Raw genomic sequence first — 16,228 nt, 5'->3', positions numbered from 1 at the left:
GGTCCTTATTAATTCTCCTTTGCATTAAGTACTAGTTGTAATAACTAATGTTTATTGAGAGCATACTATATGCCTGGTATATTTCTAAACATTTTAACTGAATTAGCTGATACAAATCTCATCAACTCTGTGAGGCAGATCTCTACCTCCCTACACCTCAACCCCTGGAAGATACTATTTCTTTTTCACAAGGAAGTTGAAGCACAGTGAGGGTTAATAATTTGTCTAGGGTTGCAGGCCTAACAAATGACTGAAGAGAAGGAGGCAAAATGGCTCCAGAATCTGTGCCCTTAATGGTGCTCTATTCCCTCTCAGCTGCTCAAGGAGTGAATCTACTACTGTTTTGACACTTAGCAGACACAACCTTGTCCCTTGGTTTTATGGACCCTTCGTCTTGCCATAGGGTAGCATAAACCTTATAATTCACTGCCAAATGGATCTAAACCTTCTCATACTAAGTAGTTACATGATGGTTTGGATACTCTAGCATCACAGATAATGCTGTGAGATTTCCTGGATCTGAAGCTGTTGGGTTTGGCCAGATCTGGAACATTCAATTGGTAGAAAGATGCCCAGAAATGCCCAGAAATTAGGCGACATAGATTTCTAGCCTGCACTTAAACTATGACTTTTGACAGGTCATTTTGTTTTACTGCCTGTGGAAAGGGGAAAATAATATCTAACTCAGCCTTTATCTTTTAATCATGTCTTTGTATAGATTTTTAAGCTTTTTAGAAGAACAGACAGTTGTATGCATTCAAAGTAGTATCATACTCATAATTTGTTAAAATAGCATTATGTTGGTGCAAATTCAAAAGAATATATTATCAGCATAGTAAGATTGAGAAACAAAGTTCTTAGCAAAATGTCTTTTTTCTTCTAAAGGACCCTCTCTTCCTCTGCATACCTGTGTATATTTTTGTGCATACATGTATGTGCTTGTATGTATATATGTTTAAATATATGTGCTTCTAAAAGTATTGTACCAATTTTTTCAAATGCTGAAAATGATATATTTTTTCTGGGCAAAATTACTATATTATATAAACTTTTGAAGAGATCCTGGGGGTCTGTGTCTTCTTATACTTTGTATTGCTAATCCCATCTGTCATAGAGCCTTCTATATCACATCCCTAAATATAATATCATAGGGTATAATATTCTTTTTTTTTTCTTTGGTCATGCCACGCAGCTTGTAGGATCTTAGCTCCCCAACCAGGAATTGAACCTGGGCCCTTGGCAGTGAAAGCGCAGAGTCCTAACCACTGGACCACTGGGGAATTCCTGTGGTTATAATATTCTTGATTGAATTAAAACATTCAGGGAAAGTCTGTACCATATACAAAGTTTGTAATTATAGGTGATATGGAAAATTTAAACTGATAAACATCAGTTATATTGAGAGAAAATATATTCTTATTTGGAAAAAAAATTAACAACTTGTGTAACACCCCAAGGTATCTGGAATTATCAAAGTGGGAAGAAACCTTAGATATAAATTAGAATTTGACTTCCTCATAGTTCCTCATATTGTAAGAGACAAAGCTGGGATGGCAACCTAGGTCTTATGATTACCTATGTGAGGTTTAATTATATCATCATAAATCTTTAGTAAATCACTTCAGTAAGTAATTTTTATGTGGTCAGTGGTAGCTTTATCTTTTTAAAGAAGTGTATTCTGTAGACAGAGAATGGATGTATGGATACGGGGGAGGGGGGAAGGGGGATGGGATGAACTGGGAGATTGGGATTGATATATATACACTACTATGTATAAAATAGATGACTAATGAGAACCTACTGTATAGCACAGGGAACTCTACTCAGTGCTCTGTGGTGACCTAAATGGGAAGGAAATCCAAAAAAGAGGGGATATATGTATATATATAGCTGATTCACTTTGCTGTACAGCAGAAGCTAACACAACATTGTATAGCAACTATACTCCAATAAAAATTAATTAAAAAAGAAGTGTATTCTAGAGTTAAAGAGTTGTCTTTGGTAAGAAAACTACCTTTTATGTGGTAAATGCAGGATTTATCGTTTAAGGAAATGCATTCTAGAATAAAAACTTCCATGGCATGATCTTAGGACATGTAGGTAGTTTTTCACAGTGGTTTCACATATGTCCTCTCATTTGAGTAACATTTCTGGAAGAGAGTTAATTTAGGGATTACTATTGCTTTTATGGGTAAGGCAGTTGAACACTTAGGTTTTAAAACAATCTGGGGAACAAGTCTCAAGCTTGTCTATTATTTTATTGATTTTCCTTAGTGTTTATTGGATATTTAAAATGACGAATTGAAAATGTTAATAAACATTGAGCAAACATTGATATACTTCGCTTTTAAAAACAAAAAATGACAACGTTATTATTTTCTATAGACTTAATTTTTTCAGAGCAGGTTTAGATTTACAACAAATTGAGAGGAAGGTACAGAGATTTCTCATTTACCCATTATCAACATTGTTCACCAGAATTGTCCTTTTTTTTGTTTTTTTCTTAATACCAAGGATGAACCTATATTGACACATCATTATCACCCAAAGTCCATAGTTTACTTTATTTTTTAAAATTATTATTATTTTTTTTATAAAGTAGGGCAGGGGATAGAGTGAGACACTGGGGATTATTATTATTATTTTCTTTAATAAATTTATTTATTTATTATTTTTAGCTGTGTTGGGTCTTCGTTTCTGTGCGAGGGCTTTCGCTAGTTGCCGCGAGCGGGGGCCACTTTTCATTGCAGTGCGCGGGCCTCTCACTATCGCGGCCTCTCTTGTTGCGGAGCACAGGCTTCAGACGCGCAGGCTCAGTAGTTGTGGCTCACGGGCCCAGTTGCTCCGCGGCATGTGGGATCTTCCCAGACCAGGGCTCGAACCCGTGTCCCCTGCATTGGCAGGCAGATTCTCAACCACTGTGCCACTAGGGGAGCCCCCATAGTTTACTTTAGGATTCACTCTTGGTGTTGTACATTCTATGGGTTTGGACAAAAGTATAATGACATATCCATCATTATAATATCATAGAGTATTTTCACTGCTCTAAAATTCCTCTGTGCTCTGCCTATTTCTCCCTCCATCCACCACAACCCCTGATCTTTTTATTGTCTCCGTAATCCCTTCTCGGCCTTTTGGCTAAGATCAGGTATATTGTCTCCGTAATTTTGCCTTTTCTAAGATGTCATATAGTTGGAATCTTATACTTTGTAGGCTTTTCAGATTGTTTTCTTTCACTTAGTAATATGCATTTAAGCTTCTTTCGTGTCTTTTCATGGCTTCATAGTTCATTTGTTTTTAGTGCTGAATAATATTCTGTTGTCTGGATATACCACAGTTTATGTATCCATTTACCTATTGAAGGACATCTTGGTTGTGCCCAAGTTTTGGCAATTATGAACAAAGATTCTATAAACATCTGTGCGGGTATTTGTGTGGATGTAGTTTTCAACTTCTTTGGTTAAATACCAAGGAGCATAATTGCTGGATTGTATGGTAAGAGCATGCTGTGTTTCATAAAGAACCATCAAACTGTCTTCCTAAGTGACTGTACCATTTTGCATTCCCCCCAGCAATGTATGAGAGTTCCTGTTGCTCCACATCTTTGTCAGCATTTGGTGTTGTCAGTATATTGCATTTTAGCCATTTTAATAGGAGTGTAGTGTATACCTCATTGTTTTAACTTGCATTTCCCTGATGCCATGTTATGTGGAACATCTTTTCACGTGCTTATTTACTTTCTGTATACAGGCATACCTTGGAGATATTGTGGATTCAGTGCCAGACCACTGCAATAAAGTGAATATTGCAATAAAATGTGTCAATAATTTTTTAGTTTCCCAGTGTGCATATAAAAGTTACGTTTACACTGCACTGTAGTCTATTAAGTGTGCAATAGCATTATGTCTAAAAAAAAGTACATACCTTAATTGAAAAATACTCTATTACTAGAAAATGTTAACTATCATCTGACAATGCAGTTGCCACAAACCTTCAGTTAGTAAAAACCACAGTATCTGCAAAGTGAAATAAAGCAGAGCTCAATAAAATGAGGTGTACTTGTGTCTTCTTTGGTGAATTGTCTGTTAAGGTCTTTGGCCCATTTTTTAAGAGGTTTTTTCCCCCGTATATTTTAGATAACAGTCCTTTATCAGGTGTTTTTTTTCTCTTGACGTCATCTTTAGCAGAGCTGAAATTTTTAATTAAAAAAAAAAATCCAGCTTATCAGTGATATCTTTCATGGATCATGCCTTTGGTGTTGTATCTATAAAGTCATTGCCATACCCAAAGTCATACAGGTTTTTTTTGTTTTAATTTATTTATTTTATTTATTTTTGGCTTCGTTGGGTCTTCGTTGCTGCACGTGGGTTTTCTCTAGTTGCGGCGAGCGGAGGCTACTCTTCATGCAGTGCACAGGCATTGCGGTGGCTTCTCTTGTTGCGGAGCATGGGGCTCTAGGCATGTGGGCTTCAGTAGTGTGGCCCACGGGCTTAGTTGCTCCGCGGCATATGGGGTCTTCCCGGACCAAGGCTCGAACCTGTGTCCCCTGCATTGGCAGGCAGATTCTTAACCACTGCACCACCAAGGAAGCCCCGAGTCATACAGTTTTTATCCTACGTTATACTCAAGGAGTTTTATAGTTTTGCATTTTACATTTAGGCCTGTGAGTTAAGTTTGGAGTTAATTTTTTAAGGGTATAAGGTTCATTTGTAGATTCATTTTTTTCCATGTGGATGTCCAGTTTGTTGAAGAGACTGTTTTTGCTTCATGTGTTGCCTTTGCTCTTTTGTCAAAGATCAGCTGAGTATATTTATGTGGGTCTATTTCTAGGCTATTTTGTTCCATTGGTATATTCATCTATTCTTTTACCAATACCACACTGGCTTGATTATTGTAGTTTTGTAGTAAATCTTGAAGTCAGGTAGCATCAGTTTTCCAACTTTGTTCTTCTCCTTCAACATTATGGTACCTATTCTGGTCTTTTGCCTTTTTATATAAACTTTAGAATCAGTTCGTTGATGTCCATACAGTAACTTCCTGGCAATTTGATTGGAATTGCATTGAAGCTATAGATCAAGATGGTAAAAACTGACAACTCAAAATATTGAGTCTTCCTTTCCGAGAACTCTTTCTGTCCATGAATATGGAATATCTCTCCATTTATTTAATTCTTTTTTTATTTTGTTCATAGGAGTTTTATAGTTTTTCTCATATTGTCCATATTTTGTACAATATCTTGTACATATTTTGTTAGATTTATACTTAAACGTTCAAATTTTTGGGCGCTAACATAAATGGTATTGTGTTTTTAATTTCAAATTGCAGTTGTTAATTGTTGGTACATAGGAAAGCAGTAGACTTTTTGTATATTGTATCCTGCAACTTTGCTATAATCACTTATTAGTTCTAGAAGTTTTTTGGTTGATTCTTTTGGATGTTTAACATAGACAATCATGTCATCTGTAAACAAAGAGAGCTCTGTGTCTTCCTTTCCAATCTGTATATCTTTTATTTCCTTTTCTTGTCTTACTGCATTAGCAAAGACTTCCAGTATCATGTTGAAAAGGAGTAGTGACAGTAGGAGACAGTGAGAGTAGGAGACAGTCTTGCTTTGTATCTGATTTTAGTTGGAAAACTTCCAGTTTCTCACCATTAAGTATGATGTTAGCTGTAGGTTTTTTTGTACCTAGTCTTTGTCAAGATTTTTAATTGACTTGTTAGCTCTGGAAAAAGAAGAAACAAGTTGATTAAACATCTTGACAGAGGAATATAAGCAGTTAAATATTCTTGATGGAAGAAAATAAAATCTAAAAATAAGTTGTTCAGAGAGAAAAGAGGCAGGCACCATTCTGGTTTTTAAAAACAAAAGAAAAACCATAAAAATATCTTTGGGAATGGGTAATAACTGAGGATTTGGGCTTTTTCAGCAAATTTTCCTATGTTCTGCAGAATATAAGATTTTGTTTGAAAAAGTCCCTAGCACTCTTGGAGGCAAAAGATTGCCCACATACTGCTCTTTTGGTTGCTCTGCTGCTAGATGAAGTGAACTAGCAATAAGGAACTTTTTCTTCTGTTCTTTTTTTATATCACTAGTTTTCATGTATATAATCTGTAAATACATATATTGTAAGTATGTAGAAAAAGATCTGGCCACGTAAACATGGAACTTAACAGTTGTATGTTACATGTGGGAAGTGAGATGTAGAGCAGAATGAAGTAGAACTTTGAGTTTTTTCTCTATATACTTCTATATTTGAGCTTTTAAAAAAGAATTATTCTTTTAGCAATTAAAATCAGAAAGGGAAAAGTATGGGCAAATAAATTATTTAAAAAAAACCTTAATACTGTTGAAATCCTTATGATTTAAGGTAGATTTTTAAAAAGTGGAGATGTAGAAGTGACGGTGGTAACAAATTATATGTCTGAGATTACAATATGACTTTTAGAAATATTAAAGTGTTCTATCTTACCTTGTTAACTGAATTATTGACTGAGTCTACTCTCCAAGGCCTTGAAATATAGAATATTCTATGTAATGGCTCGATGGTTTTTATTTCAGATGGCTCCTTGCCTATAAATGTCTTTAGTCAGTGTAGTTCTAAAGTATGCTCATTTTCAACTTCTCTAGTTGGATTTAATTTCCTCCAACCACAGAGATTAGGCAAAATGTACCACTCCCAGTCTTCCCAATCCCAAGTGAATTTTCTGGGGTTTTATTGATCTTGAATAATGACAACTATGATCTCTGTTCTCCCTCTTAGGGATTTTTTGCCTCTATTTTTTGATGGATTTTTTTTTCCCCTCTACTTTAAGATAGAAATATGCAAAGGTCAATGTTAGTATTTTACTTATAACTAACCTTAAATATTCTTATTTATCTGTATCATACTTCTCATTTAGCTTATTCCATAAGTCAACTACATATTTGGAAGAAATCAACTTTTCCCTTATTTATTAGAATTTTTCCTTTTTATTTATTATTTTTTTTTGTGATGTGATGTGTTTAGAATAATAATAGGCCAAATTCCTGCCCTCCATTCTAGTGGAGGTTACAGAAAATCAACACATAAAGAAATAAATAATTTCAAATAGTGCTAAGAAAGGAGTGGTTAGGGTTGGTATGGCCCTAACATATAGAGTTGGGCAATATTACAACTGGAGGACTACATACCAAAATGTTTAAATGTTTGAAAGTATGAATCAAGCTACGTCTTTAGTGCAGCCTTAGTTCCAACGCTGCATCCTGAGTTCCCAGGAACCTGAATCTTTAACACCCACAGGCTAAAGCAGCTACTTTCTTCTGGTCAGCCTTTCCACTTGCTAGTCTGATTACTAGCATGGATCTGCTCGGGCAGGGCGGGGCAGGGATGATTGGGTGGTGCCTGGACCCATCTAATACAGTATATGATCTGATCCTGTCAATTCGCAGGAATCTCAATTCGCAGGAATCTCGTTAACCTTGCCAGCTCCTTTCTTTTCCAACTCAAGACTTCCAGGAAGTTCTAAGTTCTTCCCCAAATTGTACTACCCAAGAAGGGAGGAAATAAGGGATGGAGGTATTTGGGAAACTCGGCTTGCCTGGGCAATCACTTTGGTGAATTTAGGACAGCCAGGTTTAACTGATTAAAGATTTTATAAGTAGCCACTCTTTCTAGGATTTCTCAGGGCAGAAGCTGTGGTGATTTTCTCCTTTCTCCACATATACTAGGTCACTCTCAGTTCTTTATCCTCTGGCCTGGGGGCCTCCTTCAGCTAGCACCTCTCCCTTTTGAGTAACTGCCGCTTACTCAATTGCTAACTGACCTTTAAAAAACTTCCTTACAAGGCTGAAAGGGGAAAAAAAGTTTTTGTTTTAGTGATTATGATATGCAGGGTTCTCTAAAGTGCAGGCCCCTGCCAGGTCTAAGGGTAATACTGGATTGAGAGTGGAGTTGACCCTAGACTGCTCTTTTACGTGCCTCTTTGACTTCCCCCTGTCCTGCTATCTGAGTCCTCCCAGATCCCAAATCAATTTTTAAAGACTTGTATATTGGTTTAATTTGTAAAACTAAACTGGTAACCCACCCTTGGGATACCTATGTCTGAAGTAGGCTCCAAATGAAAATGAACTTTTTTCCCAAAGGTTTTTAATAAGAGTTTAAGTAGCAATGATTAATTTTCCTGGCCCCCCGCAGCGCCCCCCCTCAAACAAAGAAACACCAAAACAAAGGCAAACTATATACAGAGTTGTTGCCTATTTGAATATTAGCTTAAAAGTTATGTTATATTTTTCTCCTTACAGGTGTGAAAGTTGCGTGGATTTACTCTTTGTGAGAGGAGCTGGAAACTGTCCTGAGTGTGGCACTCCACTTAGAAAGAGCAACTTTAGGGTACAACTCTTTGAAGATCCTACTGTTGACAAGGAAGTTGAGATTCGGAAAAAAGTGCTAAAGATGTAAGTGTTAATGTTTGAATGATTCAGTTCACAAAGAGGACTTTAACAATTATTTCTATAATTGATATAATTATTTACTTGTAGAAATGTGGACAGTTTGGTAAGTGAATAAGTATAAATTCATCTATGTAATTGTTCAACGTTAAAAAATTTATTAAGGTCTTAGAGAACTCAGTAATATTAATTATCTAATCTTTTTTTTAATTTGTCTGCATCAGGTCTTAGTTGAGTCATGTGGGATCTTTTGTTGCGCCCCGCAGGCTCTTCGTTGTGGCATGCGGGCTTCTCTCTAGTTGTGGTGTCTGGGTTTTCTCTTCTCTAGTTGTGGCATGCAGGCTCCTGAGCGCGTGGGCTCTGTAGTTTGTGGAACACGGGCTCTCTCTAGATGAGGCGTGCAAGCTCAGTAGTTGTGGTGTGCGGGCTTAGTTGTCCCACCGCATGTGGGATCTTAGTTCCTCGACCAGGGATCGAACTGGTGTCCCCTGCATTGGAAGGCGGATTCTTTACCACTGGACCACCAGGGAAGTCCCTAATTATCTAATCTTTGTTAGAGAAGTGTAAATCTTTTTTATTAAAAAATTAAAAAAAAAAATTTTTGGCTGCTCCATGCGGCTTGCAGGATCTCAGTTCCCTACCAGGGATTGAACCCAGACCACAGCAGTGAAAGCCCAGAATCCTAACTACTAGGCCATCGGGGAACTCTCAGAGAAGAGTAAATCCTCCAATTGATGGCTTCACAATTTATTTGCTTTATTTATTCTTTAATTTAATTAGTAAATATATACTGAGTACCTACTCTGTTTGAACAGTGTTATACATATTAGGCCCTCGAAAGGCTTACAGTACAGTAGCTTGGATAGCATAGACATAGACAGTAAAATAGGCAAACAAAACAAATATGTGATTATACATTGAGAAAAATGCTATGAAGTTAGGGACTGAATGTCATTGCGAGTCAGTGATGTAAGGTAAGGCCTGAGGAGGTAACATTTAAGTTGAGATTGAAAGCTATTAGAGAAAAATCAGCATTAGCTACAGTTTATTTTGATAGATCTCTCTGTGTGTATGTGGGTACATAAATATTTCTAATATTCTTTTTCACTTATGATTTAGTTTTTTACTCTTTGTTAATAGTTTTGGATTTCATTTTATCTGTACTTTTGTTATAAGCCACTTTATTGTTTTTTATTTATTTATTTTTTTGTTCTTTTTTTTAAAAACATCTTTATTGGAGTATAATTGCTTTACAATGGTATGTTAGTTTTATTGTTTTTTAGGTTTAAAGAATTAATATCTATCTATCTAGGTGGTCTACATTTCAACCTTGGTCACCAATGTTTTAGCAGCATCGTTTTAGGTACTTTACTAGATAAAGTGTTACTTTATCAATACCCCAAGCTACTCTTTTATTTTTTGGATTACTTATGGGAGATAGTCTCTTTTAGATTCTTATCTTTTTCATTAAGCCCTCTCGTTTTCTAATTCTTCACAGGCACACTTACAATATTTATAGATTTTCTTGATCTAGCATCCTTTAGACTGTAACTGTCATGAAAAACAGGCAGGTGTCTTTTTATTTATTTATTTTTTATTTTTATTTTTTGGAGAAACATTTTATTTATTTATTTTATTTTTAAAAATTTATTTATTTATTTATTTATTTTTGGCTATGTTGGGTCTTTGTTGCTGCACTCAGGCTTTCTCTAGTTGCGGCAAGTGGGGATTACTCATCTTTGTGGTGCACGGGCTTCTCATTGCAGTGGCTTCCCTTGTTGCAGAGCATGGGCTCGTGGGCTTAGTAGTTGTGGTGCACGGGCTCAGTTGCTCCGTGGCATGTGGGATCTTCCTGGAGCAGGGATTGAACCCGTGTCCCCTGAATTGGCAGGTGGATTCTTAACCACTGTGCCACCAGGGAAGTCCCAGGAAGGTGTCTTTTTAATTAATTTTAGCTTTCTGGAAATTAGTGACTCTATTTATTAGAAGTAAACAATATCATAATTCCAATGATAGACCTTGTTTAAGCTCATTTCCCATTTCTTCAGTGTCCTAATTTCTTTATTTTTCCCTTAAGTCTTAGGATTTTACATGTTGTACCATTCTCTCCTGATTCTACTCCTTCTGTGTAGTCATAAGAATTTAAGAACAACATTCTTGCTGTAGTTACAAACCTAGTGTCAAGAAAACTGTTTTATGCCATAAGCAGTCCTTTTTTATGTATCATGTATGAATTAGTAAGAACAACCAAATCAGTTAGTTAATATTGAAAGCAAATGATATGGAATATGTTCATTTTTTTCTTCTCTTAAAGATACAATAAAAGGGAAGAAGACTTTCCTAGTCTACGAGAATATAATGATTTCCTGGAAGAAGTGGAAGAAATTGGTATGTTTTTAATGCTTGTACTTTTGGTGTGCTAACCTGTGTGCTTTTATCTTTTAGATGCCTAGGAGAACATCTCGTATAAAAGTCTCTAACAGGTTTTGTTGTGGTAGCTGATGTTTACCTAATTACTTTGCATTGCACTTAAAGGACATACTTAAGTAATAAACATTTTGTCTTAGGAAAAATATGACAAATAGAGGTACTACTACTTTATAGCTGGGAAGGAAGGCTGTATGTGTATATATCATCTATATGTTGATGATGTATTAGAGTAAACAAGAAAAAAATATTCAGTTTTTTAAGAAATAGGATTTCCATGAACTGTATCCATGGTGACTAAAGCCATATGTTGTTTATCATCATTTATGCTTCTGTGCATGCAGTAATTTGAAAATACTTTGAAGCAGTTGACCGTTGAAGTGGCATTCTATTATTCAGTGTTATTCTAGAATCTGAAGTTAGAGTAATCTTAGTGCTTATTCTTTCTATTGTGATTAGTCAAAAAGAAGCTTTCATCAAAAGAAAGTATTGTTTCTGTTTTTTTTAATGAGATTTCACAGATGTTAAAAAGTCTGAATTTGTTATACATCAATTAAAATAATTAATGTTGTTTTTTAAAAACTTGCCATAATATTACTCACCAGAGGTTTGGAAATAATACAAAAATTATAGACTATGAAAATTAGAACAAGACTAAGAGAATTAAACAGTTATCTTTTTATTCTTCTCTCAAACCTGATAGCCAAGCTATACTCACATTATTTCGTATTTAAAATATGATTATAATAAAATTTATCATTCTTTAAAATATTTATATATGGTAAATATTTAGAAAATTCAAATTCCTGAGGAATGGAGTATTCTAGTTCCTTTAATTTCTTCATTAACTAAGAAAAACCCAGAAAACCTTTTGTTTCACCTGTTATTGAAACTTTTCTAAAATATCTAAGTTCATTTATTATATCATAGCAAGTAGCATGTACAGACATAATTTAGGCTTTTTCTGGGATCTTTTAGTGCCTTGGAGCCATTGCTTTTTTATTCTAATTGTATTCATTGTACTTTGTATGTAGTCTTAGCAACCATGAATGGCTATGAACTTTAGCTGAAAAGATGGTAGAATTGGGAGTGCTGAGACAAAGTAGAAAAGTTAGGATATAGACTGAGAAGATAAACTGAAAACAAATCTGCAAGAATGGGCAAGTGTGCAGGTATGTAGAAATCTGACTATACTTAGATATTTGGTTTAGGACAGGCAGTTGGACACCAAGCAGGAAGACACTCAGCTTACATTTATTCTGAAGGCCGTGTTGTTATTCAAAAGTCTGGTCAGGCAATAAAGGGAAAGGAGATTATAGATGTCACAGAGCAAGTTGAATACATGGTCACAAGTCCAAGCAGGCAGGTAGGATAATTAAAAGAAACTGATGGACCAAGAAGGTGGGGAAGATGGGATCTTGATTCTGGAACAAGGTTTCAGTTGAGCCATGATTTTAAGAAATACATGTTTTTTGCTATGAAGTTTGAAGATATGAACAACCTGAGGGCCCATAGGTAAAACCATGTCCAGAAGTGGGAGCTAGGATTGACAGGTAAGAGCAAGTCCAGATATTAGGGCTTACAATATGCCATTTTTTCTTTACCAGATAAGGAAGCTGGCTCAGAGCATTTAATCTGAAAGTGATTCTGCTATTATGTATTGATATATTCATGAAGGACTATCTTTAGTTGCATTATGTTGACACTCTCTTAACAAAACTACTCTTAATTGACTCATTGGAGTAACTGATATTTCCCAGTCCTTCTGTAACATGTACTGACTGATGATCGAAGCGTAATGAATGCATGATGAATCTTGTCCATTAGAAGATTTCTATACCTCTGTACTTCTCTCACCAGTTCAGTTATATATCGAGTTGGTTGTACTGGTAACCAAACCTTCTTATGCCAGTTGTACTTGTTATTGTAATTAAGTAATTTAATTAAATAGTTTATAAGATTGGGAAAAATTACAAACCTCTACAAGGATTCTAGTTCTCAGGTCCTTGGTCCATTTTAAAAAGATGGAAACTGAGCAGTATAAATGACAGGTATGGTTTATACATGAAGGAAGCACAATTCCCATTAAAAACTGTACCTTGACTATGTGTTATTACATTAGAGAATGACTATACACTTACTGCTTATGCTTTAAGTTAAAGTGTTGAAGGAGAGTGTATGTATGTTTCCCTTCTTTAACAGCCTTTTCTAAGTAATCAACTACTGATCCTGATCATGGTGGACAAAGAGCAGTTCTGCTGCATTTGAAAATATTGATGAAGTTTGGGACCTCACTTCATGGACTTATAGTTTATTTTCTGAACTTTAGCTCAATTCAGCAAATAGTAATTGTTCTATGTGAACTATTTACTTGCTGAGGATATATGATCTTTGTGTTCAGTAAGTTCATACTCTAAGGGGGGAGATAATTATGTAATTATAATTTAATGTGAAAGCAGTGTAGGCATTTATTTATAAAGTGTTTCAGGAATATAGATAGCAAAACAGTTAATTTAGCATTAGGAAATAGAGGTAAAGTTTGAACACATTTGAGTTCGATCTTAAAAGATGAATAGTAGTTTACCAGGTAGAAAGAGGATGGAAGAACATTTGTAGCAAAAGACAAAGTCACAGAGATAATAAAGGTGTTGAGCATGTTGGGTAATGTAGCAGGTAATCTGTTATAGGTAGGTAGACATGGGGAATGACTAGAAATGAGGTTTGAAAAACAGATTGGACCTGGGTTAATGAGGGCTTTGTAAGCTAGACTGTAAGGGTAAGATTTTATTCTATGGCCAGTAGACAGCCAGCCGAATACTGTGGTAGTGATGTGGAATATTGACAGGAGATACTCGAGGCTGGGAAACCATTTGTTAGGGGCTGTAGCAGCAATTTGGGTGAGAAATAATGAGTGCTTAGAGTAGGTAGTAACTGAGGGAGGTAGATAAAAGGGATGTTTTAGAACTAGACTATTCGAGTGACTAATTTCGTGTAGGAAGTGAGGTTAGAAAGAGCAGGCAAGGATGAATTGCAGTATTCTGACCTTGAGCAGTTGCTGGTGTTAATCTAGAAAATAAAAGTGGGAGAACTGGCATTATTTTCCATTGTTTTGTTTTGTTGGGTAGAGAGTATGGAAATGAGGGAAAGACCAGTTTTAGCCCTCTTAAATTTTGTTAGGGTGTGACTGCACCACTTAGTTATGTGTCATTGTTCTGATTGTTATGGTATAAATAAAACTTTCTCTTTTTTTATAAACTTCCTTTTAAAATCTTGTTTCAGTACCTGTTTACTTTGTGTCTTGTTCATGCTTTTAAAGGTGATTAGTTGGATGTTTGTGGTATCTGTATTGGCTATCTCTGTGTTAATCAAAAGTATAATTTTCACAACTCTTGAGACAGGCATTTTAATCCCTGTTTTGCATATGGAGAGGGGGCACAGAGAGTTTAAGTATTGTGCTGAAGATCACATTGCTAGTAAATAATGGAGCCAGATTTTGAACATGGATTTTCCTCTCTCAGAGCCCATGAAAGTGCTTAGTAGTCTCAGAGAATAGTTAGTAGTCTGAGTCTGGAACGTGGGATGCAGATTGGTAGAATAGTGGGAGATGAGAGAAAAAAGTAGGTTGGAGCTATATTCTGAAGGATCTTAAAGAAGTTTGGAAGGAAGGAAGGAAGGTAGGAGGGTGATACTGAAGATGGTTAGAGTGAAAGGAATCGAGTTGGTAGGGTGGCTAAGGACTCAGTGTTTGAGGATTTATAAATTGGGGATTGGTCATTTTGTTATATAAATTTCATTATGAATCCTTTGAATATCATGAATATAAAAATTTTAAAGTATTAGAATTTTGAATAATGGCATAAACAATTACAATAGAAGGGGGCACACAGGAAAATAAACTTTCTTATAGCATTAATAATAGGCTCTTTTCTGTGGTTATGACAATCTAAACATAAAAATTCTTGTTCCTTTTGGCCTCAGGGATTATCTCAAAGGTTTGTCCTTAGTTTCATAATAAACATTCTTTTGGTTCAGGGTATGCTTATTTTAAAAGGGTGAGAAAGTCCTAAGGGCTTTAATTATAAATTCTGGATGTCAAAAAGACTTCAAAATTGTACTCAAATAACATTAACTCTTTCAGAAAATACAATAGGTTTTTTGTTGGCTTTTAATACTTGACTATAGGCAGGTCAACCTCTGAGCTAAACCAGTAACCAGATAGATAAAGGGCCAAATGATTGTTACGGAAAATTGTTCCTTTTTCTTCAAGGCTGTTATACCAACCTGATTCGTTGTGGCATGAATGAGACTTGCTTCTGAAAATTTTTCAAAATTGTAATCCACTTTTATGTTTTTTTTCTTTTTTTTAAAGGAAGAGATTTGTATTACTTATGATTACGATTTGTATCTATTATATTGCTATTACCTTTGCTTTTTCAGTTAAAAAATGAAATAAACAAATTAGTTACTTTAGTTTCATTAGAATTCATCATAAAGTTTTTAATAAGCATAAAAGAAAGAAATTGTCTATAAACAGACAGTTTTCACTTAGAATTTAACTTTACTGTTTCTAGCTTCTATTTAATGGGAAGTTTAAATTAGTACATTGTCTAGCTTGCTGATAAATTGTAATATTTTTTTCTTAAACTGCTGTAAACATTCTAGTAGCGTTCAACATAGGATGTCAACTTTATTACCTTTACTTGTCAGTAGATTCATACCATAAGAAACAAAGATTATTTTTTCCTGTAGTTTCGCATCTGCTTACTTTGCCATTCTGTATAATTCAGTTCTGTAATTATAAAGCTCATTTAAATTAAATCTATATTTATAAAGATAATTATAAATATTAGCATTGATTTATTTTTTATTTTAGTTTCTTATTGAGTTATGATTAACATGCAATATTGTCTTAGTTTCAGGTGTACAACATAGTGATTCGATAATTTTATGCATTATGAAATGATCACCGCAATAAGACCGGTTCTCATCCATCACTATAGAAAGTAGTTACAGTATTATTGACTATATTCCCTATGTACATTACATCCCTGTGACTTATGACTTACTTTAAGCAGGCAGTTTGTACCTCTTAATCAGCTTTACCTATTTCATCCATTCCCTCACCCCCAGCATTGGTTTATTTATTTTTTTCCTCTTATAATAATTCAATAAGCATTTCTTGAGCTCTTACCAGATAAGTTCCTGTTGTTTTTTAAATAGACTTTATTTTTTAGAGCAGTTTTAGATTCACAGCAAAATTAAATGGAACGTACAGAGAGTTCCTGTATACCCCTTGTGCCACACATGCACAGACCTTCCTCACTATCAACATACCCCCACTAGAGTGGTAAATTTGTTACAGTCAATGAACCT

At 35.1% G+C, this 16,228-nt stretch overlaps 1 protein-coding gene across 4 annotated transcripts in view; it reads left to right on the top strand.

Annotated features, from left to right (window-relative positions):
* MNAT1 (MNAT1 component of CDK activating kinase) overlaps nucleotides 1–16,228 on the top strand; it is a 211,877-nt gene that overhangs the window by 37,644 nt on the left and 158,005 nt on the right. For all 4 annotated transcript variants that reach the window (XM_082386675.1, XM_082386677.1, XM_082386674.1 and 1 more), the window contains exons 2-3: nucleotides 8,282–8,434; nucleotides 10,743–10,816. In XM_082386675.1, coding sequence (XP_082242801.1) covers nucleotides 8,282–8,434; nucleotides 10,743–10,816 — 227 coding nt within the window. The remainder of the gene's footprint in view (nucleotides 1–8,281; nucleotides 8,435–10,742; nucleotides 10,817–16,228) is intronic.

Source organism: Balaenoptera borealis (assembly GCF_965194805.1).
Source record: "Balaenoptera borealis genome assembly, chromosome: 3".
Classification (NCBI taxonomy): domain Eukaryota; kingdom Metazoa; phylum Chordata; class Mammalia; order Artiodactyla; family Balaenopteridae; genus Balaenoptera; species Balaenoptera borealis.
Note: the sequence above shows the minus strand (reverse complement) of the source record. Positions and strands in the feature narration are given on the sequence as shown.